The 21,931-nt window shown below is 45.7% G+C and overlaps 3 protein-coding genes across 3 annotated transcripts; all 3 read right to left on the reverse strand.

The window, feature by feature from the left end:
• Positions 1–683: 683 nt before the first annotated feature.
• On the reverse strand, positions 684–4,710 carry LOC135806412 (phosphatidylinositol 4,5-bisphosphate 3-kinase catalytic subunit alpha isoform-like). The gene has a single exon (XM_065320591.1). The coding sequence runs from the start codon at positions 4,590–4,592 to the stop codon at positions 1,500–1,502; it is 3,093 nt and encodes a 1,030-aa protein (XP_065176663.1). The 5' UTR covers positions 4,593–4,710; the 3' UTR covers positions 684–1,499.
• Positions 4,711–5,421: 711 nt separating this feature from the next.
• Positions 5,422–8,332, reverse strand: LOC135806413 (uncharacterized). Its single transcript, XM_065320592.1, has 2 exons — positions 8,070–8,332; positions 5,422–7,604 (listed from the first exon to the last, which is right to left on the reverse strand). The coding sequence occupies exons 1-2, from the start codon at positions 8,125–8,127 to the stop codon at positions 5,983–5,985; spliced, it is 1,680 nt and encodes a 559-aa protein (XP_065176664.1). The 5' UTR covers positions 8,128–8,332; the 3' UTR covers positions 5,422–5,982.
• Positions 8,333–10,011: 1,679 nt separating this feature from the next.
• LOC135806419 (26S proteasome regulatory subunit 7) lies at positions 10,012–21,921 on the reverse strand. Its single transcript, XM_065320598.1, has 14 exons — positions 21,750–21,921; positions 21,610–21,647; positions 19,852–19,933; positions 19,266–19,357; positions 18,655–18,794; positions 18,323–18,395; positions 17,743–17,838; positions 17,299–17,463; positions 16,972–17,059; positions 13,043–13,166; positions 12,767–12,845; positions 11,626–11,722; positions 11,350–11,411; positions 10,012–10,715 (listed from the first exon to the last, which is right to left on the reverse strand). The coding sequence occupies exons 1-14, from the start codon at positions 21,814–21,816 to the stop codon at positions 10,620–10,622; spliced, it is 1,299 nt and encodes a 432-aa protein (XP_065176670.1). The 5' UTR covers positions 21,817–21,921; the 3' UTR covers positions 10,012–10,619.
• Positions 21,922–21,931: the final 10 nt, after the last annotated feature.

Below are 21,931 nucleotides of genomic sequence, written 5' to 3' on the forward strand. Positions count from 1 at the left end.
TGACGTTAGCACATTGTAGGGAGGTTCTGCTATACGTGAAACGTAGAGAAATCACGTAGAGAGCAGGTGTCTCGGTTAGAGTCTACGGCTTCGCGTGTTTTGGCTCCAGATTTCTACGCGGAGATGGGGTTCTCTACGTTGTGGCACACGCAGAGAAAATGCATACGGATTTGCTGGGTATCGATCAACTGCTTGCAGAAAATTGCCAAATATGGAAGGGGAAATTCCCAGTACACATTCCACGTGACTTCTCTAGGTGAAACGTAGAGCAGAACAGCATTTCTTAACGTTACGGGAACGCGAAGAAAGTTCGCGTGATTCTTTGCGTCGCGTTCCCAACACGTAGAGCAGAACCTCCCTAATACCAAGAGTACTTAACCTCGGGGTTATGTACTCTTGATAATACATGTAGCGGTTGGACTCCTATAATAATAATTATTAGCATCATCACCCCCGTGCATGCAATCGGCTCACCTACGATGGGTACCTGACTTCAGTCGGGGAAGCAAAGGCGACGATGCAGACAAGATTGAGCACCGCCATGCAGTTCGAGGGCCACTTTGTTTACCCAAGGCACATCAGCAAGGAGGCATACATACAATAATTCCATGTGCTTTGATCTGGCTAACTGCATAACACACCACCACAGCACAAACATAACAGTGAGCTCACGGTCAAGGGACATATTGCCACTTTTTTTGTCAAAATTGAGTTTGGTGTTTACTCACAACATACAGGTCACAGGGAAGATTTTGTAAGACAGGTGCTCGTCATGTAAAAAACAATAATTCTATTGGAAGTACAGAGAGTGGGCTTGCTCCAACAGCATGCAGCAATACCTGGTATGGAGGGCATCGGGCGAGGGAGAGAGAAAAGCAACTACATGTACTAGTAACTGTACCAAGATCTAGAATGATATAATGGGGATCAGAGGCTTTCCACTACTGAGCATCAAGATACCCTAGATGCGAGATGCGGGAGCAGAAATAACTACAACCTATCCAAAAATAGACTACGGGTAAAAGGATCAGGCTTAGCAGGATACAAATGACCAACTCAGCGTAGCAAACTTCAAAAATACTTGAAGTGGAAAATGAATACTCGAAGTACAAAATATTCACAACGCATTGTTTTGCATGTATTTGCATGATTTCAGGAGATAACGGAGATATAGTAAAACATGGTTAAAAGATATACTGGTAAAAGAAGTCAGTTGAACTAAATCTTCTTGATTCAAGGCTATTTTAAAACTATAATAACAATGATCGATAGGTCTGTCAGAGCTGATCATGACATACACAACTTCAAGCAAACATTTAAAAACATACCGATGTTGGCAGCAAAATAAATTCGAGGCAAATCTCCGATATCCAGGCCCAAATAAAAGTACATCAACAGTAAATACTGACTGGTTGGTACCACAGCCTGACAAAAGGTCAGTAGAGAAAGTAGAGACAGCTATTCCAAACTGTAGAATGACATGATACACAGCCGCACCCTCAGTTGCGAACGACATTGTGGATGTACCAGTTCCAGGATACACTCCAAGAGTTCTTGATAGCTTCGTTGAATTTCTTGCGGAAACTGGCTAGTGCCTCTTCGTCAGATGAGCCAAGCACAAGGGCATCTCGGACATAGTTAATGTCATCCAGGGAGCGTAATTCTGGAATGCCAGTTGACAGCATCATTGCAAAGAGATTGATCAACAGACTGCCCTTGCGTCGCAGCAGCAAGAATGCTTCCTCGCAGAGCCGACGGAACTTATCCACCTCCTTCTGATCATCCTTTCCGCGTGTGATGACATAGACAAAGTCATCGGTCAAGACAAATGGCACGCGTTCTCTGCGCACACCAAACTTGCTCTTGAAGTTTCCAAGGAAGTGGCCAAAGTCAATGTGGAAGAGCTGACCAGTTTCCTTTAGCATGATGTTGTCAGAATGACGGTCACCGATTCCCAGGACATACGTCGCCACACAGTAACCAGCACAGGAATATGTGAACGTGTCGATCGCTTCATCCAGTTGAACCTTATCGGCATTCTTCTCCTGTAGCCACTTGTAGAGTGTGCTTTTGTCAAAAGCGCCACGAGAACCACCGCCTTTGGCTTTCTGAATCTTGGCAACAGTGTTGGCCTGCAGAACGACTTCAATCAGACCGACTTGGTCGCCAGTAGAGAGGCAGCCGTATGGGATCATGCGCATGTCAAGACCTTGAGCTCGCCACATGCTATCCATGATGCCAATAATCTGCAGCGTCAGCATGTCCTGGCGAAGGTCATCACCGTTCTTGAAGATCTGATAGACGTCTGCTCCATCCTCGTCAGCATTCTTGTAAACCAACCAGAGAGGCTTCATCTTTGAGTCCATGAACTTGCATTTGTCCAGCTTCAAACTGTGCAGCCGATAGGATGGACTGAGCGGGGATACCAGGTTAGATAATGCCTCCTGGTACTGTGGTGTCTCCAGAGTTTCCTGCATGGCTCGCATACCCTTGGGTCGTTCCTTTAGCGTCTTGCTTTGGAGCAGTTCAGTGACGGAGCGCAGCTTGGACAGTGCCTCTTGCTGACACAGCAGTGACTGCATATGGCCCATACTACCTCTGCAGTATGCCTCTAATAGCAGACCAAAGCGAACAGCCACTGGCGCTTGATGCATCTCAGCACGCAAATGCCAGAAGAGGAAGTGACCGATCTTCTGGTTTTTCAGAGCACGAGAAAGCAGAAACTTGCCAAGATCACAGTTCAGATAGGATTCATACTTCAACACCTGCACGAGTTGTAGCAAGAAGTGCATCAGCTCGTTATCAGTGAATGAGTGCAGCGACTGGACAGCAAAGTTGCGCACGTTCTGATCAGCATACTGATAGTCAAGAAGCTCCAATGCTTGTTCTGGCGGCAGAGCTGTCCATGACTGTAGCAGCACCAGCATTCTAGCCACACACTCGCGGTTATTCCACTTGACTGACTTGAGAAGCTTGGGCAGTGACTGCGGAATGGTGGCGAGGAACTCACGGCTGCGCCACAACGCTTCCATGTCCTGATCCTCCAGTTCCGCCAGTGGATCCATCTCGACGATCTTCATCAGATGTTCCTTGCCTGCTGGTTGGAAACCAGGGGACGGTGGTGACGGACTGTGCACAGTACTGCTCATTTCTTCCAGGCTTGGATAATGCACTGGGAGAGAGAATGGAGATAGCTCAATGTGCAGTACTGGACACGTGCTGTCGGGATTTTCAACGGTCGTTCCCATAAAGTTGAGTGTGTCCTCCAAGGCACCATCCACCGACCAGCACTGTAGTGCATGCGTACTGGAGCGTAGCTTGCCGTTGTAATCGAATGCGTTCAGATTGACCCAGGCCAGTGGTATCTGCTCCTTCTTCTTGCTGAATATACCAGACTTCCCTTTCTTGCCAGCGCCGTCTGAACCCGATGTGCCACAAATCACAAAGCACAGGCGGCAGTTTCTGGCCAGATCACGGACATCCACATCGAACATCAAGACATCATTAACTGCACATTCACCGCCATTATTGGTGACAATTTTGGAGGTGCGAATGTCAGATAGTGGTTCAGCTCCATGGTAGATGCCGGCCCTGACCAAGATACTGTCAGAGTTTAGATTGGTAGCCTTGAGCAAACGAATGGTAACCTTTGAAGCCACTGACCAGAGTGATATAACTTGGTCTGGTCGTTGAGATATTGTACTGGAGGCGTAGGTCTGCCGTAGCTTATTGTCCATGCGGAACTTGTCGATTTGAATGCCACTCAGCAGTCCACTCTTGCGCACTGTTATCAGCATTGGCCGCTGACTCTTAGCCAGGCAGTTGCGAATATAGCGATACTGTGACAGCGGTACATTGCTCTCTGTGAAGTATTCCACATGGCCGCACACCTTCAGAACACAGTCGCCAGGGTTCTCATCGGCGGGAATGATCGACTTCAAGAACTGCATGGCAGTCCAGGAGATTTTCACCGTCATGGATGCAACCTGGCCTTTCGGGTTCTTCAGGTCCAGCAGGATCTGCTCTCCATTGTGCAGCTTCTTCTTCAAACTCGGAGGCACATCGGGAGTGAGTTCAAGATCCGGTGGATAGGACCATCTCAGCAGGCTCTCTGCTGTTTGATTTCTTGATTCCACAACACCGACACAATGCTGCTGAATCTCGTAACGGAAATCCTGAACCTCCAGACCCAGCTCGTCAAACTCATGAAGGCGTTTGCCAATCAATGTACCGATCTCAGCGTTCAGCAACTTCTCTTCCTGATCACCAATACGTTCCACCACCTTGAGTAGTGGATGGAATAATTCACAATCACAGAAACGTTTCTTCTCCTCCACTAACTCTTCCGTCTCGGCATTCTTGTTGATGCCGACAAATACATACTTGGAAGACTCCTTCAGCTGATGAAAGAGAGGATATTGGCTTTTCACTTCCGCCTCACGCCATAGCCTGGCCTTGATCGTTTCCAATGTGTTGTCAGGTCGACATCTCAGAGGAATGAGCACACCAGTTGGCAACAAGCAATCGACGTCAATTGGCTGGGACAAGGCAGCGTAGACCTCCGCTGGGTCTTCTTCCCCCAACGCAAACATTGCTCAGAGCCCATTCGGCATCCTCCGCTGCTACTGCTAGGAGATCTCCAGCTGTAATACGCAGAGTAAAAATAAAAAACTGCAAATGAACCAACAGCTCAAACACACTGACGTTGTTCAAACAACGCTGCCAAGAGTTTTTGTTTCCACCTGCTTCACTTGTTTGACTTTTGGCCTTTCTCATGCTCATCGAGCTCACCCAACCGCAGCAGGCGCTCAGAGGACGCTAAAATAACTCTGTGGCTACATGTATACAGTAGCAGATATGGACACCGGTATTTGGATAAAACGTCATGAGCTCGTAGTCGAGTCTCGGAGTCGTACTCATACGAACCTGCTATATGCCCATAAAAGTAAACATGTAGATTGTAGGAAGTCGTAACACCAAGAATGGACTATTATTACTATACGAGTGTCCCTTGCCTCTTCTTGATATAACACTCGGCTAGCTTTACGACTAGTCGACTCCTGCGCTCTGATCGCATGATGAGCTGGTAAAATCTAAAACTACATGTAAAAAGGGTGTTTTGTTCTCCAAAAGCCTCTCATAACGATAGCAAGTCCTGATGGCTATGCACTCTTGAATAGTGTTATCAAGAGTCTTGGTTATGCGAAGGGCTGAAACCGTGAAGATCATCTTTTTCGATTACTCAGTACCAGGGAGTCATTGCCCAGTACCCAGACCCCTTTCAGACTGAGTTTGAGAGCTTCACCTGCCAGAACTTTACATTCATTCAGCTCCACAAGGCACACACTGTGACACACACTGTGACACACTTGCAAACTCAATCGGATCCACTATTCAGTAGCTCTATAGTCACAAATACATTACAATCAACCCACGTCTCCTTTCAGGTTTCAAATGCAAGGAGCATTAGATGAAATTGCTCGTTTCAAGTGTTCACTATAAACAAGAAAATAATGAGAATACTGAAGTTGGTTCTTCTAAGTTCGTATTGAGAATACTGATAGAAAAACTAGCCGTGTAGATATACATTGTAGTAAGAGTTTAAAACTACACTGATGCCGCTACACAGCACGGTAGCTATCAGTTGCAGGAGGGAAAAAATCAGGCTGAAGACAAGAGAACATTATTCTTCACATTTCACTGTTAGAGTTAAATTGGATAGTTAAAAAAATAAACATACGTCGGCAGCATATGACTCGGGACCTGGCGTGGCCGGCCATGGGGTTCAAAACTAAATAAGTATAAATACTAAAGCAAGGACAAGATGTGTTCTGTGAAAAATCATTTGAAGTGATGGAACCGTGTGTTTGTGATGGTTTGAAGAAGCAAGTGAATGGAATATTGAAAATAGGTCATAATCATTTACGGAGCTGTTGTCACGGCAACAGATTTCAGCAGTTGTTGCAAGCTGGTCAATAGAGTCTAGGAGCGCAAATTCTGCATGAACCTTTTCGCTGGTCGGAGCAATTTCTTGTGACGACTGATTGCTGTTTTACTGGCTATTGGAGTTGTCACGGTTGCAGATGCTGCATTTGCATTCGTACTCGTGACGCTATCCACTGTTGTTGACTCAAGTGCTGCAACTACTGATGTTGGTGTGTACATCAAGGTGGATTTTTCGGCAGCAGCTTCGGGCACAATATAGCGGTTGGCTGCTTTCTGCGACGATGCGCGCTTGATGGTAGGCTTAATCTTCTTGCTAATCGAGGCTTTCATCGATAACGCTCGACTCATGGTAGTGGGTGGACGATGGGGGCTTAACTTGATGCGCTGCAGGTGCTCTTTCACTGCTTTCTCATACTCTGCAGGCGTGGGTGCTTTCGCTGACGCAAATCCGGAAAACGGATGATGCACTGGTGCAGGGAGATATGAGCCTTGGGCCAAAGCAGCAGCTTGTGCCATCAGAGCCGCTGCAGCAGCAGCTTGATGCTGCGCTGCCATTGGTGGGTAATTTGGTGGCATGTACGGATGCGGGTGGTGGTGGTACATGGGATGATGGTAGGCGGACGGCATGTATGCTAATGGAGGAGCTGGCAGCCTGGAGTAAGGCGACGAGTAGGCGATAGGGTGTGGCGGCCGATCCTGCTGCTGTAAGGGAACCTGTGACATTGCTTGCTCTGCTGATGAGGCCATCGCCGGTGGCAAGCCATATGGTGAATAATGCATGCTGGGTAGCGGTAGTGTGGGCGCGGGCTTAACTCCAACTAGTGGATACAGATTAGGGTTGCCCTCTCCAGGTAGCTGTACCCAAGGGTAGTGTTGGTGGGGCTCGGCTGGTATAGTACCTGCCTCTGACATCAACTCTTCGAAAAGATCTTTCTGGTTCTCTGCCAGTTCAGAAAACTCTTGTTGGGGATGAGTGTTTGATGCTGTCGACTGTGATTCTTGAGAACCTGGTGATGTTCTACCGTCCTTTGTCGACCTAGAGTCTTGAGGATCATTCGTATTATGTGTCGGATCAGAGCGATTCTGCAACAAGGTTGGCTGCTGCTGCTGACGTTGCTGCTGCTGCTGAGAAGACAGGGTGTTGCTGGGAAGAAATCCTGGAACGCCATACCGAATCTGTGTGTTGGGAACTTGGGTACTCTCCATCTGATAGTTGGGCATTGAAGGCAGCTGGTGCCCCAATGGATCCTGACTTGCCGCCATGGGTCCAGTATTTGGCAGATATGAAGACAAGGACAGAGAAGTCCTGGTGGAGTAGTTCAAATCTGCACCAGCTCCGGAGCCACTTAGACTGGGTATGGAAGCATTATTGAGCAGGCGTGCATAGACATCAAACATATTCCCATCACCCGCCATATCAGCAGCATCTGCTTGTTTCTTTCCATCCAGTATTGATAGTAGAAGATCGGTAGTTGGGGTTGTGGCCTTGTCGGGATGCAATACGTCAGGAATGGAGGCCACTCTGCCAGTTACTGTGGAGCATTCATTCAGCCAGCTTTCTAGTCCTTGCAGCATATCATCGCCTCCCATTGATAGTAGCCTGGCTTTGTTCAGAACATCCACCGAGTCAAATACGTCATCATCAGCATCTTTGTCAGCTGCACATGGAAGCCACAAGATAGTATAGTCATGCAGAATACTAGTAACTAACCAGGGTCAACTACTTACAAGACAAGCATGAAAGATCAATGTATTTCTTAATCATGGCAACGAATAGCACTTCTACCAAGACACCGCGGGGATATGAACTCGTGCTTCCACTGATCATTTCGGTGAGACAAGCTGCACAACAAAGTACATGTACTGTCTGTAGTAGACTTCTATGTCCAAGAGCAGGTCTCCGGTTTCCACTGAAGCACCACCATCGTCATCACGCAGCAGAAGGGACTGCACAAATCAACATGATGTACAGTACAGACTAGTGGTGTCAATACGAGAGCTTCCTATTTAGACCACAATACAGTGGGCTTGTGTGTGGTTGTATGTCTACCAGGTATACTTCCCCTCCTTTTACGCGGAAACGGTTTGAGGAATAAACACCAAAGCTATGGTCGAAAACGTACCTTTGCTCGAGTCCCGTTTCGCTACCGTCTTCACTGGTTTCACCACCACAGCTTCCATGGTCAAGGGGCAAGTAACAAAAGAGGTAACTCTAAGAGAAGTTGAAACGGAGAGCTATCTTCCAGCTAGGCGAAATCATATCTGCTGAAACAAAAGCACAAAATTCAAATTTTTCGAATCTCCTCTCGCCAACCGTTTCCCGCGTGGCGCGTATCCAAAGCTTCGAAGTGTGTATACGATACAACAAGCGAAGCTACCAAGCGCGTGCCGCAAGCGCATTCACGCGGCGCAGGGCTACGGCATTTTGACAGGACCAGATGATCCACATGGCTTGGCCAAGACAAAGAAGGAGGATCTAGGAACTGTGGTCAGTGTGGAGTCTTGTAGTCACACAACATTCTGATGATTCACTGATTCAGCCTTCCTCAAGCCAGTCCATGGGCATGGATCCAGGACCCGAGTAAAAACGGATGTAGCAAAAGGCCATGGACTCTTCTTGATCATGTCAAACTGCTTTGCATAGAAATAGAATGGATGAAGCTTGAGTGTGAAAAAGGTAGATAATCGATATACGATCCACAAATGGCCAAGCACATCCATAACTGGTAAACCATTGTCCATAACCAGATAACTGATGGAACACACGGAGCGCGCGGGGCTTAGTAGTAATTCTTTATTATGGCTTAGTAATATCAAGAGTACATAACCCCCTTATTACTCTTGGTAATGTACATGACTGTACTCGTATCGCTGAACATGTACGTCTTTGTCACAAACAACAGCTTGCAAGAAACTGGACATGAACAAGATCAAGAGTATGACTCTTGACAAGACTCATACAGCCTTTTTTTTCTAGGTACATACATGTACAGTGGTCCCTTTATAATCCGGCACCATTCGTGCTACGGAGATTCTGCTGGGGGGGGGGGGGGGGGGTGCTGGATTAATTTCTGCTGGAATGACAATGTGCATGAAAAGGACATTTTGGTACTGTACGAGGTGAATTGCTCTCTACATGATCACCACATGCACACTGCGTGCGCTCGATCTACAATTGATTGTTTTGTTTTTTTTACTCTGTAGCCTAGTACATAATTATATAGTACAGGTGGTGCTTGACAGTAGGGAGTAGTACAATGGTATTGTACTACTCCCTGCTTGACAAGGCTATGTGGGGGGCTCCCTAAGGGGGGGGGGGGGAGACATCATTAAATTTTACTTATAGTTGGTGAATCTTAGGCCAGGGAAAGTGTTTGCTCCACACACCGGAGCTTGCGCTTTTCCGCCGACTTCACTTCACACTTTGACTGACCCACTACAGCCATAAACATATCGCCGAAGTCGCTACCAGCCTACCACTATTTCGTCCCGAAAACCAGGGAGTCACAAACAAGAAAAGCTCCTGGTCAAACGATAAGTACCCAGTTCTGTCCAGAAGCCATTTTCAGAGTTGCACACTCTGGCTTGGACTAACTCATGTTCACACCATTTTCTAACTTTCACGAGAGTTGTTCCTCAAGCCCCATTGTACAGACACAACATCTACAATGTCAGAGTACTGTGCAAGCAGAAGTATTCGTCTGGAATTTAATGTCGTCTTTTTCGTCCAACGAGCCGTTGGACTAAATTAAATGCCGGACTAATATTGATTTGTCCAGCTTTTCAATACATTATGATCCATGGACGAAATTTACAACCGGACGAAATCCCTTTCTTTGGAGTTGGACGAAATTTTCTGCTTATACAGTATGAAACAACGTGCACCGGGTCTGCACAGCACACCAACGAGGAGAGATCACTGATTAGCCCCCACGCCACGACTACAGTACGGAAGGAAATTTTCTGCTTATACAGTGTGAAACAACGTGCACCGGGTCTGCACAGCACACCAACGAGGAGAGATCACTGATTAGCCCCCACGCCACGACTACAGCACGGAAGGGGTCGAAGTCATAGCGCACTCCGGCGGGATATTGTGCTAGTAGAAGTATGAGACCCATGGGCCCACAAAACATCAAAAGATACAGTATGGGTGCTCGCTGTTTCTACATGGGTACTGCATAACACGTGGAAAATCAACAGCAACGAATATCCGTAAAGATATAAAGACCTGAATACAAGGGTATGTACATATGTGGCGAAGATGATGATGAAAAAAAGCGAAATGAAGCACTGGCTGTAATATTAATGACACGGAGATTTAAAAATATGACTAAGATTGTTGGAATTCTGCATGAAGGAAGTATGTGCACCATGCCGAATCCGGAATGGCAGAAAGCCTCTATCAAAACTGCATGGTGAAACGAATTGCGCAAAGTACTACAGCCAGTGCAAACATGAATGTTGAAACGTGCAGCAAGACTGATTGGCTCAGCTTATCAAAAGTTACATATACACATGTACATAAACCAGTATGCATGGACACGCACACACACACACACACACACACACACACACACACACACGCGCACACACACGCGCACACACACACACACACACACACTCACCAACCTACACAAGCAGCAGCACACTGTACGTGAAGGCATACATGCTTAGTTGTAAGTCATGTAGCGAGGCGTGGCACTGAACTTCGCATAGGACTTGATCACCTTCTGTACAGCATCTAGGAAGTCTTTTTCTGTTGCCACCTGAACAAATACATGACACACGAGCACATGAAAGCAAAATCAATTTGTAATTTGTTTATGTAGCTCATTGGAAAGGTAGTAAAATCTGTTCGAAGCCAATGGCAAGCAGGACAACTCCTCTGGCTGTCGTAGCACACTTGCTGGCCAAGTCATTTCAGAACATGCCGCAGGTGCTTCGTCGCCTCATACGAGATACTGTACCATCTCCATGAGTAGCAGCATCACCACGACCAAGGAAAAGGTGTGTTCTTCGATCGCTGTTGAAAGTCATACGCTCCTTCCATGTTGGGATGACTGTCGTCACACATCATGTGGGAGGTGCCAGTGCTACAGGGCAGCCTTTGTCAATGAACCAGAAAAGCTGGGCAGGCACCTCATGGTTGATGGTGAGTCCGCATCTCCAGTCGTGCTGCTGTATGCCGTAAGCCCAAGCAGGTGGTTCCGTATCGGCATCATGTCATGAATTGCAAGGTGTGATGCACCGGGACTCTCGGTGTGGGGGAATATCTCGGTGAACTATCACGACAGGCAGGAATGATTTCAAATCTAAGCGATGCTAAGTGCATGTCCATGCATGCACAATGGGCAGTAGCCTGCGACAGTATGGCTATTATACCTGGTTAGTTAGTCTTACCTTTCTTCGGGCACGGATTGCAAACATGCCTGCCTCTGTGCACACACTGCGAAGTTCAGCACCTGCATTCATATAAATAGAATAATGATAGACTTCATGGCTTGCAATACAGTCATTGGTTGGAAAAACAGTACATGCAGTGCATTCATATACAGCCACCAAGAAAGATAGATACAATGTAGTATGCGCTTCAGAGCAAGTCATACCAATCACAAGTCAGCAGCCGACATTGGGCAGACACACATAAATAGAAGTTGTCAAGAGCGTGCAACTAACCGGTGCAATTCGGGCAGAGGCGAGCAAGAAGGTCGTAACGAATGCCACGCTCCACACTCATGCTACGGGCGTGGATTTTGAATATGTGTGCTCTTCCCTATGCACAACGAGATGAGAAAGAGATGGATAGACAGAGGTTATCAACTATAGAAGCAAACAATAACAACAAGAAAAATAACGGTTTCATCAAGTACTCAGGCCAGATAATACTGTAAGAGTTGAAAGTGTAACGAATCTAAAGTTAAACGATTTGCAAAAAATCCCACTTAGGGGTCGTCGCTAAAGTTTTTTGTCGTCCCTGAAACAAACATGATTCATTTGGGGGGGGGGGAGGGGGTGCGAGCCAAAATCGCAAGTCGACCGACACTGTACATACGACATGTGCATCCATGCGATTTTCGTCGTCCAGCATAGCAAGCTGTGTTCGTTTCAGAGGGAGGGGAGGGGTCCAAGTACGAAATGAACGATGTTCGTTTCAGGGACGACAGAAAACTTTTGCGATGACCCCTTAGCGGGCACAAAGTTTAACGACCCTGCCATTACACACCTGTCTTCTATTCCTCTAGTATAGACAAGAGAAGGAATAACATACGTCTAACGTTTCTTGAGTTAACGATGGATTCTTTCTCGGTAACACGTTACACTTTGTTGTGTCAACCAAGCATGTTTCACTGTGAGCACCGGTTGCCTTCACGAATATTCGATACCACAAAGCGTAATCTCTAGCATTGAGTGTCTGGGAATGAAATTTTCGGTTCGTCTTACAACAAACCTCATCCAGTAAACCAGGTAGCATTACCTGCGAACTCCCTATCGTTGCTGCTGTGTGTTGTGTTGTTGTGTTGTGTGTAATCAAGTGCAGTGTGTACCTCTGGAGCCAACATGTGCACCTGGTTCTGGTGCAGCGGGTACTATGAGTACAGTGTAAACAGGGCTTAGCGAGTTGTGAAATAAATACACTATGAGTGTAGCTGGGGATGAATCTGTCAAAAGCACCAGACTCCCCATTCAGCCAGGCCACTTGCTACATACTTGTTCATTACTTGATTAACCTCTCTACCAACAAACCAAACTGGTCCTTCTGCGCTGGTGATGGCAATGTGCACAAGCATACATTCGAATACTTAGAAGTAGCACATACCTCCAGGTCCGGAAGGCCAAATTCTATCCGCCGATCTAGACGACCAGGTCGAACTAATGCAGGGTCCAAGGTATCAGGTCTACCAAGCACACCAAAGCAAAACAAAAAAGAACGAGACGTTTTACACTAAAAACTTGTCACACGTAACAAATACACCGTAACCCATGCAGGAAGACTAAAACAAACAATTAGTCCATAGCAATCCTACATTTGACACCACCTTCCCATTAAAAGCATGCCTGTACATGTACCTTACTGCAAACACAAATTACATACCTGTTGGTTGCCATCAGGACTTTGATGTTTCCTCGAGCATCAAAGCCGTCGAGCTGATTAATCAACTCCAGCATAGTACGCTGCACTTCATTGTCACCGCCTTCACCTTCATCCACACGTTCACCTGGTGACGGTTACAAGTTGCACACAAGTACAAGAAAGCACTGTGTTGAAATCCAGAGCGGACACGGAACACTGGATAACAACAGCAGAGGTCAGGGTTCTAGCCAGGTCAATATAGTAGGGGGGCGGGCATGGGAAAAACTTACATGACCCATTTTTTCCATTGTCCAAAATTGTCTGGCCATGCAAAATGTAACATACAGGGTGAACCCCCGACTTCACCCCTCACAAACGTGCCTTTATGAACCCTCTAGTGGTGACTATCGACTGTATTTTCGTTGAATGGCGTGAAAAAACACAAAAATCGGAAAATGAGAAGGGGGCGGCACTTTTTCACAGGGGGGGGGGCGCAAACGGAGTATGGGGGCACTGCCCCCCCCCCCCCCCTACTCCCCTTTGGCTAGAACCCTGGAGGTTCAGCTCCACATGACGGAAAAACCAAGTGAAGACTTGAAAGCACACACTTTTGGGCTTCATCTCAGTGCGTTCTCTACAGTTTACGCGACAAAGAACCTCTCTAGTATCAATCAAAGGCTTAGAAAATAGAACATGTACAAACAGCAGTGTCCATTACGAGCACATAAGGACACTAAGTACACCATTCCGCCAAGGTCAAGGATATATCAGAAAGGCTGTCAGTACATACATGGCCCATCAAAATCTGTTTAACTCGAAAGCGGCTGCCAAATTTTTCGCTAGAAACCAATGTGGCACACCTACTAGTATCGGAGATAGAACTCGCCGGGCTGTGAAACGATACATACGTTTTACAGTACTCCTCGCCAAACTACATTGTACAGTATAGTGTGCACGTGTATGCCATTTTAGTTTTTAGTTTGTAATAATATTTAGTTCAGGGTACGTAATGACATTAAAATCCTAGTGAATATTTACTCTCACTTAATCGTTACGAGGTGATTATGCATTTCTAAGCATTTTTCGTTTCTAAGCAAATGCGTAAAATCAGCAAACCGTCTCGTACATATCCAATGCATGCGGTACAATATTCCAAATATAGCACAGTGAGAGACTTCCCTCGGTCTTCATCTTCCTTTCCCAGCATGTGTTTTGTTCAAGAAGACTAGGTTTAAAAAATGTGAAGAAATTGTGTAGAGAAAGAAAGGGATTCAAACAAGTTCACTGTATTGTGCCGTGGTCGTCATGGTTATGGACTACAGTTAAAAGTGTTGGAAGCTATCTATCAGCGTCTGTACAAGCCTAATTTGTGTGTACAGAAAGATAGTATAATTGGGTTGAAATTGTTCAAGTAACGTGTCGTGTTTAGTGCGGCCAAGCTTGGCCGTTAATGTTCTAGGTGTAATGTACTGCTGTTATGTGTTATCACGTTGTCTTTCCTTCCTTTTTCCTTTCTCCTTTGTTCATTTCTCGCTTTGATTGTTAAAATTCACACTTGTAAATTTCACTGTTGTTGCTCTTAGTGTTATTTCTCTAACTTAGATTTTCTATAATAGTTCAATTTTTGTTTCAGTGTCCTTTAGTACAACGACGATTCCTGATGAGTGTTGTACGAAAACTTGTTTGAAAGACTAGGTTTGTCTTTATTTTAGAGCAGTTTGTCGCTCTTCGCGATCGCTTCAGTAGCAGAAATAATGTAAAATCGCCCTTTTATGGATCCCGTTTGTGAGGAGCCGGCCGAACCAGGCCCAGAAAGTTCATGTAATAGCAGTAGTAGCGACAGCACTGGATCTGCTAATGGAGAAGAAAGCCATAAAACGACTTCTGATACAGATATGGCATCAAATATTGAGCCGGATGAACCCAGCACAGATTCAGCTAGCAAGCGAGCAACGCTCGCTGTCAGAGCATTTTATTCTCCTGTAACGAGCAGTGCATTTCGTTCGAAGGCCGCTGCGGCAAATGCATTTGACGTGAGTCGGCAGATGTTCCGACATATAGAGAAGGAACTGGAGGTGTCTGGCGTGTTGTCAAACATCAAGAGTGGGCACCTTCCTCCTCCACGTCTGCCAGATGTTCACGACAATGGTTCAGTGACCACACCATCTGCACCTGGTACCATAGAGTTTGACATGGCAACAGTGGAGGCTGCCATCAAAGCCAAATGCACACGTCCTGGTGACAATGTCAAGTATGGGACACATGGATTGGTGGGCATGTATCGTGAGGGCGTGAAATGGGCTGTGCAGTCAATGCACACGGGCAATCTGCGGAAGGATGGGCGCAGAGCATCTGAGCTGTTAGCCTTGATGAACATCAAAGTGTCTGACACGACACTTCACCAGAAGTTGAGAGAATATGAGGCTTCGCTGGAACCTGATGTTACCGTCGTGAATGTCCAGACACCATGCAGAACTGGCCAGAGAGCGAAGTTGCCAATGCGATATGAAGTCCAACTTGTGGAGTTCGTACAGAAATTACGTGCTCTGAACCTAAAGGCAGGCAAGTCGCTGATAGTTGGTGCAGCTAACCACCTCATCAAAGGAACTGAGCTAGCTGACTTGTTCAAGGACAAGCACGTAACCTATGCTTGGTATTACTCGTTCAGGAACCGCTATGGCATTAAGATGAAAAACCAGGTCCGGCTGGAAATGGACCGCAAGAGGTGTCTTCTTTCTTATTTATTCCGGTTCATTGTTCTGTTCATAGTCCACACGCTACTATGATCTTCAAGTAATCATGCTTCTATGGTGTTGCCAGACCCGGGCCATGCTCTATTTCAATTGTAATGCACATGTTGTGGTTCTTTAAAACTTTTTGGTTTCAGTGGATGCTGGGAAGCCACTTCTTTAGGGCTCTAATTGCTTGCGGAAGACTTTGTTTTTTTGGCATTAGTACTTGTCACTGTTCTAGCATGTACATGTATGTGTGGAGAATGGAAGAATGCGATGAAATAACACTAAACATAGTCATTTTACACAATGCTTAGAATCTAAAACGTTCATATTCATAGCATCATATCAACCCAAATGTAATCCATTCCTTGGGGCGTTATGATAGTCATATTCAGTTGAAACTTGGTGAAGATAGAAAGAAAGGGATCATCTTCTGAGTGAGGCCAAAAAATGTATACACATGCGCACTGACACCCCGATATTGTACGATTTTACAATCATGCTTAAAAAAGGATAATCACCTCGTACTGGATGGATAATCCATCAGGTTACCTAAGGGGTCGTCCGTATTTTTCGAAAAATTAAAAAATCCGTCCTCAGGCAGAAAGGGGGTGGGTGGTCAAGAGCGCTGGCGGAATTTAATTTTTCGATTTTTCGTCCTTTTTTTTTTTTTTTTTTTTTTTTTTTTTCGTCAGTGACTTTCATACACTTGTTGCACTGACATGTAGTGCACTGTAGACGTAGTGTAGGATCGCAAACACCAGTATGATATACCGGTACATGACTCTTTTGTAGTTGTAGGACGTGCATGGCCGTCGGTAGACCTACTCACTTTACTTAGCTACTAGTACTTGACATACATGTACATGTACATGTAGGTGCAATCACTGAATCAGTGAACATGGGGTCAGGAGTTCTTATTTTCGAGCTGGGCATCGGTAAAGATCAAAAAATTAATGGGAAAAATGGGAGGTGGGTGGGTGGGTCAGAGACAATTTTGCACGAGGACGGATTTTTTAATTTTTCGATAATTACGGACGACCCCTAACGACATTAAAGTCCTAGTGAATATTTTACTCTCACTCAATTGTTACTGGATGTCTATTCCATCATGGTAAGAGGTCGAGGCCACTGCTACTAATTCATACTGGTAACAGGTGTGGGAAAAATGCACGACAATGGAACACATGCGCACAAGTTGATGAACACGCTTACCGCCAATTGCGTCAATTTCATCAAAGAAAATGATGCATGCCTTCTTAGTGCGAGCCATCTCAAACAATTCGCGCACCATCCGAGCACCCTGTACAAGAGCAACAATTCCAATACCAAAACCAAAAATGGAATGTGTACCTCCAACGTGACCACTGCCAGGACTAACATCACCGACTCACCAACATAACAGTTACCAGTGCTGTCAGTGTTGATATGACACAAAGAGAAAAGAGAGAGAGAGAGAGAGAGAGAGAGAGAGAGAGAGAGAGAGAGAGAGAGAGAGAGAGAGAGAGAGAGAGAGAGAGAGAGAGAGAGAGGTGTACTCACCTCGCCAACGTATTTCTGCACCAGCTCAGAGCCAATGACTCGGATGAAGCAGGCATCGGTACGGTTGGCCACAGCTCTAGCGCACAGGGTCTTTCCTGTACCAGGCGGTCCATAAAGCAAGACGCCTTTCGGTGGATCGATACCAAGATTGATGAACCGTTCCGGCTAGAGAAACAAAGCAAATGTCCATAATAACAGAAACTGGACATAAGCACATCGTGCCCAAGCAATGAAGTGAAATGGACAAGCAGCTCATTACTTACACACTACTATACCACAACACAGTGCTGACTCACGCTGTATACACAGCGCCCATAAGCGGTTGCGGTGACTCGCCATCATGACACGATTCACATAACCACTATAACAATTTACTTTCAAGCGCAAGTTCAGTCTGATGAGGAATTCTACTGCAAAACAAAAGATACAGAAGGCAAACCTTACATGTAGCAAAGGGGTTTCCACAACCTCTTTCATCTTGTCGATCTGTTCCTTGCAGCCACCGATATCGGCATAGGTAACATCAGGTTTCTCCTCCACCTGAAACGGGTAACACACAACTTTGTGACTATTGCTGCATTACAGAAAGATTCAATGACATGATGGGCATGTATCCTGCTCAACCAATCCAGCAAGTACTTGTAATAAAGTTCTCAGAAATATTCGTTTCAACAGCTGCAGAAAATAATGCCAAAAATATCACGAAAAAGTTGTTCTGCAGATATCCATGAAGATATTGTGCAGTCGATTGACATAATTACTGAAGAGCACGTTAAAAAGTACACTATTGAAAATTAATTTTGCGTACCATGGCAATTTTGCATCCCGAACTGTGAAAGTGTGTACGACTCGTGCTTATAGAAAAGATGTGAAAACAGGTACGGACTTTTGTTTTCGCTGACCCTCTCTAACGGCCCATTGCCATTGGTGTTGAAAGCACCTCTTGCAGCAGGTAGACAATGCAAGCACATGTATGATATACCAGTATCAGACATAACATACCACGATCTCAAACTGAACTAACCTGCATCATGGTGACCGTTGGGTCAATCTTGGGAGGCAGGGGAATGTGAATCTGATACTTGTCGCGGTCAACACTAGAAGACCAAACAACAATGAAGACACACATAGAGCAGCATGCACATGGTTACTGACTGCAATGCGGACCCCAATGTATCATTTGCATAGCAAAGCGATTCAGTCTCCAACTGTCCCAGACACACACACACACACGAGAGAGAGAGAGAGAGAGAGAGAGAGAGAGAGAGAGAGAGAGAGAGAGAGAGAGAGGAGAGAGAGAGGGAGAGAGAGAGAGACACACACACACACACACAGAAAGACCCAAGTGTGCCTTACCCTACTCTCATGCCCTCTTCAATATCAGTGGGTGCCACTTTATCCGCTAAATCCACAACAAACTTTGCGTACTGCTTGACATTGATAATGTACTTTGCATCATCTGTGTCGGCATTGATAATCTTAGTGCACCGAGCCACCTACACACACATCATACACACATAGAATATCACCATTCACTAATCCGAAAAGAGTAAACAAGGCCAAACCGAAAAATTCATTTCCTTGTGATAACTGACTGGCCGTGTTTTTGAACACTAACGCGAAACTATTTTTCTGTCCATATACTGGCATATTAATTCACACGTATAAAAGAGGTCTTGGGAACCTTCTTTCAGCAGAACCTATCAAGTTGCTAACGTGTTCACGGGGCTTAGCGTCATAATCAGCGAAGGGCGACAACGTTATTCTCTACATTTTCAGCTGGTTTTCTGGTTCAGTAGATATCATAGATTCATAGTCATGGCCCAACGGCAACGCAATGCAGCTCAAGCGGATACAGTGTTGCAGTTCAAATAGAGTTTAAAAAATGCCTCCGCATCTATCATTGTGGCAGCCAGTTGGGCCTTGCCACATTTACAGATCATGCTATCACAGCCACAGCCACTGACCTGCAGGGGCTGTTCTGATGTGATTGACATTTTATCGGAAAACAAGTCCCACATTCCAGGATGTGCCAGTCCAGTGTCAGACTCCTTCACACCTAAACACAAACATAATAACATAAGCTCACAAATGATCCATCAAGCATGTCCAATATTCATCGCGCACAATTCACTGCTACAACAAAGGCCATTTACCAGAATCATATTATGCCAGTGTACACCGGCATACATGTATACCACCCCACTTCAACTACACCAGGCAACTGTACAGCTCTGCTTGGGAGCCACACATAGACACACACGCAGACACCCATGCCTGCACCCCCCCCCCCCCCCCACACGCACATACACACACAGAACACGAGTAACAGCCACACTATTTGCTACCGCTACCAGTCCAGTCCTCACACAGCCCATCTCCATGGTGAAGGTAAAGGTAGTCTGTAGTCCAATCTGACCATATGGACAGGAGGTGTTAGAGACATTTAGCTTCAATGAGTTCAAAGTAGTGAGGGCTGTGCTCATCCCCTCTCCTCTCCTCATCTCCATGAGAAACAAGCAAAGTAGGATGTATCCTAGGTCATCTCCTTACCTGTCAGCTCATTCACTCTCTTCAAAGTATTGTTGATGTCCTCCTCAGTTGATTTCAACTGCTGGTCATACGCACCAACACCCTGAGGACAATGTGAAGCAAACAGAAGTAGCAAACATGAGCACAATGCCATGCCGGACCGTCATCAACAGTCGCGTTGTTAGAGTCACGGAGGACTGCACCCCGAGCAATTCGTTGGAAACTCTTCATCCAGAAGGCGTCGCTCGCTTCAAAGCAGTGCTTGCTTCCTCTACCGAAACGGGGCTTAATAATTATATTATATTATTTTAATTCAATCCGGAGAATGATGTTCTGCTGGGTGTCTGAGAGAGAGACACGTTTGACTGTTCCTGGCGGCCTGATCGAGCTGTTGATTGAGAATGCTAATATGTACGCATGCCTGCTTTATTGACCTTACATATTGTATCTGGGCTGTGTACTGTACACACGTGCATACCAATAATTAGATCTGGCACGCATATAACATTAGCAAAAAAAAGAACGAGAAAAAAAGAAAGCCGACTGACCGACCAGTATTTTTCTGGCCATGTTACCCGAAGCAAAAGGCATGTATCACTGCAAATGACTACTATACTGTAAACCGGGAAACTTTGGCGTGGTTTTAGTTTTCGATTTTTCGAGCAAAGGGCGATTTGCACTTGGACAAGTTTGTGATTGGAGTCAATAGGGACCTTTCGCATTTGCTACGAATCGAATGCGAAACGAAAGTTTGATTCGGCTCGTAATCGTTTCGTTGAAAATAGATTCAGGTTTCGCCAGTCGTCATGCAAATGTGCATGGCAACTACGAATACGGCCGTACGGGTGTTTACACGCACACGTGCATGGATCATGGAATCAAGGGAATTGTCGGAAAAAGGTGTACCTGGTAAAACATGTGTACCTGGATCAATAAATGTGTACCTCACGGATTCGGAGCGCGCCACGAATGAAGAGGCTTCCATTCGTGAAAACGAGCTCTCCGCAGGGACTCTGACGAATCCTCAAACCCAGGTGACGAATCAGCATTCGTTTCGTATCCGTACATGTGGTGCGAAAGGTCCCTAATATCACTAGCTATTTTACTACAGCCCTATGCTTCGGTGCCGGCTTACTTTTTGCGATTTCATACCAATGGTTTCCCGGTTTGCAGTAGTCGAAATAGAAAAGGTGAGTACTAGGTGGTAGGTGTAAGCGCTTCATCAACTAGCGATCTTTCGATCTTTCTCTCTCTCTCTCTCTCATTACCCCTTCTGAGGAACAATATGGCAGCATAAGCCGGCCAGTCTGTGGGCGCATGTCCAAGCCAGATGACGATTCTGGTCAGTCGATGGATGTATAACTGATAAGCAGTACGGTGAGTTCTTGCAAGACTCCTAGCATAGAATTGATTGCTTTGATATTCATTCAGAGTTCTTGATCAGTAAATCAGACCGTGACAAAATACCACTAGCCCCCACAACATGTAGTACCGTCAGTATACACATATTTTGAAATGCTTCTAGCTAATTTGCAGCACAGTGAGTTGATTGGACTTTCCAATATCAGTGGGTACTCTCGGGAACCGTATGGCACCAGGAACGGACTATCTCTTGCTAAGACTGTGTTTGGTGGAATACAATGAAATACACTAGATTCAGGAACTCCTGAAGGAAAAAGGAAGTGATGACCCTAACACAAACCCCGAAGTTTCATGCAAGGGCTTCAGGAAAATTCCAACTGTGCGATAAGGCACTTAATCAGAACATCACTCTCTTACGTATGTTTTCAATATGGCGATATCACCCTCATCCAACGCTGCAAATGGGATGAAATAGAAGGAAGTATAAGCAGAGCCAATCATAAATTTCCCAGTCATGATTAACCACAGAAAGCGTATTCCTAACTGCTGTTCCTCACCTTTGATGACTTCTTTCTCGCCATCATCCTTCACCTTTCTCATATCATCTCCTAAATGGTCCGGCATCTTTGCTGGCGCTGTGGCACAGCTTATTCCAAACCCACAACAGAAAAACTGTTGAACTGCTTTCACAGAACAACAACAAATTTGCAGGTCAGTTCAAAACTAGGCAAAAGACAAA

This window comes from Sycon ciliatum, chromosome 1 (genome assembly GCF_964019385.1).
Source record: "Sycon ciliatum chromosome 1, ocSycCili1.1, whole genome shotgun sequence".
In the NCBI taxonomy this organism is placed as follows: Eukaryota; Metazoa; Porifera; class Calcarea; order Leucosolenida; family Sycettidae; genus Sycon; species Sycon ciliatum.